Raw genomic sequence first — 1,578 nt, 5'->3', positions numbered from 1 at the left:
ATGAGCCAACACTTATTCAGATCATCTTCTCTTTATCTTTCCCATCAGGACAAAAGCAGAGGTCAATGGAATTTTGTAAATGCACATATGAGTGTAAAGCCCCTGCCTTCGACGGAGCTTCACACAAAGGGTCACGGCGTTACGTGACCCCCTGCGCGGACAAGTACTTAGTCTCTAGTTCTTCCTTCCCTAGTCCGGCAGGGACTCATTCCCTCCCGGCTAGGTAAGCAGCCCACTCTGTTTCATTTCTTCTTCATTGTTTCCTTCATTCTTCTCAGATCCAGTTGTACTTACCCAAGGGACTCATTCCCTCCCGGCTAGCTTGCAATACAGATTGGACCTAAAACTTCCGGCTTCCGCCCGCTCCACGTGCCTTTTCCTATCATCTTCAGTGAGGGTCCACCGGACCCTTACACTTTTTTTTTCTTGATCCAATCAAAACCAACCGTTACCCGCAAAGAAACTCAGCCAATCCAATTGTATCATCCCCAGGATCTCGCCTGGTCTCATCCGATCCGACTCCGTCCCTCCCAGCATCTTCGGCTGGTCGCTCCCGTAATCCCCAGCATCTTTGGCTGGTCGTACCTCCCCAGAAACTTGTCTGGTCGCCAACATTCCCAGAATTTCGTCTGGTCTTATCCGATCCAAATCCCAGAAACATTGTCTGGTCTCCGCTCCCCAGATTACCTCTGTCTGGTCGTTCACTCCGAGACACTCGGTCCCGCCGTTGCTATTTCCTTCCAGATATCCAATCTGCCGGTCCACCTCGGACACACCATCTACTTGCTCCGCATCGCCAGAAACTCCACTCGCGCCGCTCGTTAACTCTTTACCAAAATGTGCTCCAGTACCCCACTCACAGAAGCTAGAACACTATCTTCCCAGTCAAACACTCGCGACCCTTGGTCAATATATGCTTGCCTGCCCGACTCCCTCAAGCAAAGGATCAAACCTTACTACGAGTTGGACAATTTCTGTGTGACACTCCAAAAGGCCATACACTTGCGGTGTGGTAAGCCAATCCTGATCTACCCAGAAAACCAGAAACCATCAATCACAAGGCTGTCACACCTCAAGACTAAATCCCATACCTCTGGCCCCCTTGTCAGCAAATCCCAAGGCCCTCAACATCCCCACTCAATGGTAATACCCTGGATAATAGTATTCCCTCTTCCCACACTCACCCTCACTTGGATAAACCCTCTCCCTAGTCTCAAACATCTACCCAGATCACATGTTACCCCCTTCTTCTAGTGTTTCCTTAGAACCATGTGCTCAAAGATGTATAAGCAACCTTGAAACCCTTCACCCTCCAAACCCAACATGATACACATTATACTAGACATGGCCCCAAACCCCACCTAGATTATTTCTCCTTGAAAAAATTCCTGAAACGCTTCCTGAAACACCTAACTCCTCCTATCTTCAATCCCTAGATGACTTCTTCCTGAAACACTTCCTGAAACGCCTAACTACTCCTATCTTAGATCATAGAATATTCTACCCCTGTTATGTCTCACATATCCCCTCCTCTAACTAGGAAGATTGCACCATAGCCCCCAGAAGATGGCATCATTC

General features: G+C 48.5%; 1 protein-coding gene across 1 annotated transcript; it reads left to right on the top strand.

Moving 5' to 3' along the window:
* Nucleotides 1-492: 492 nt before the first annotated feature.
* Nucleotides 493-825, top strand: PtA15_5A63 (uncharacterized protein; the record flags this gene model as incomplete). Its single annotated transcript, XM_053169422.1, has 1 exon — nt 493-825. A coding segment is annotated over one exon (333 nt), but the record flags the coding sequence as incomplete, so codon positions are not given.
* Between the last annotated feature and the right edge of the window lie 753 nt (nt 826-1,578).

The sequence above is a fragment of the Puccinia triticina genome, chromosome 5A, assembly GCF_026914185.1.
Source record: "Puccinia triticina chromosome 5A, complete sequence".
NCBI classification, from domain to species: Eukaryota; Fungi; Basidiomycota; class Pucciniomycetes; order Pucciniales; family Pucciniaceae; genus Puccinia; species Puccinia triticina.
The sequence above is the reverse complement of the archived record's forward strand: the minus strand, read 5'-3'. Positions and strand labels throughout refer to the sequence as shown.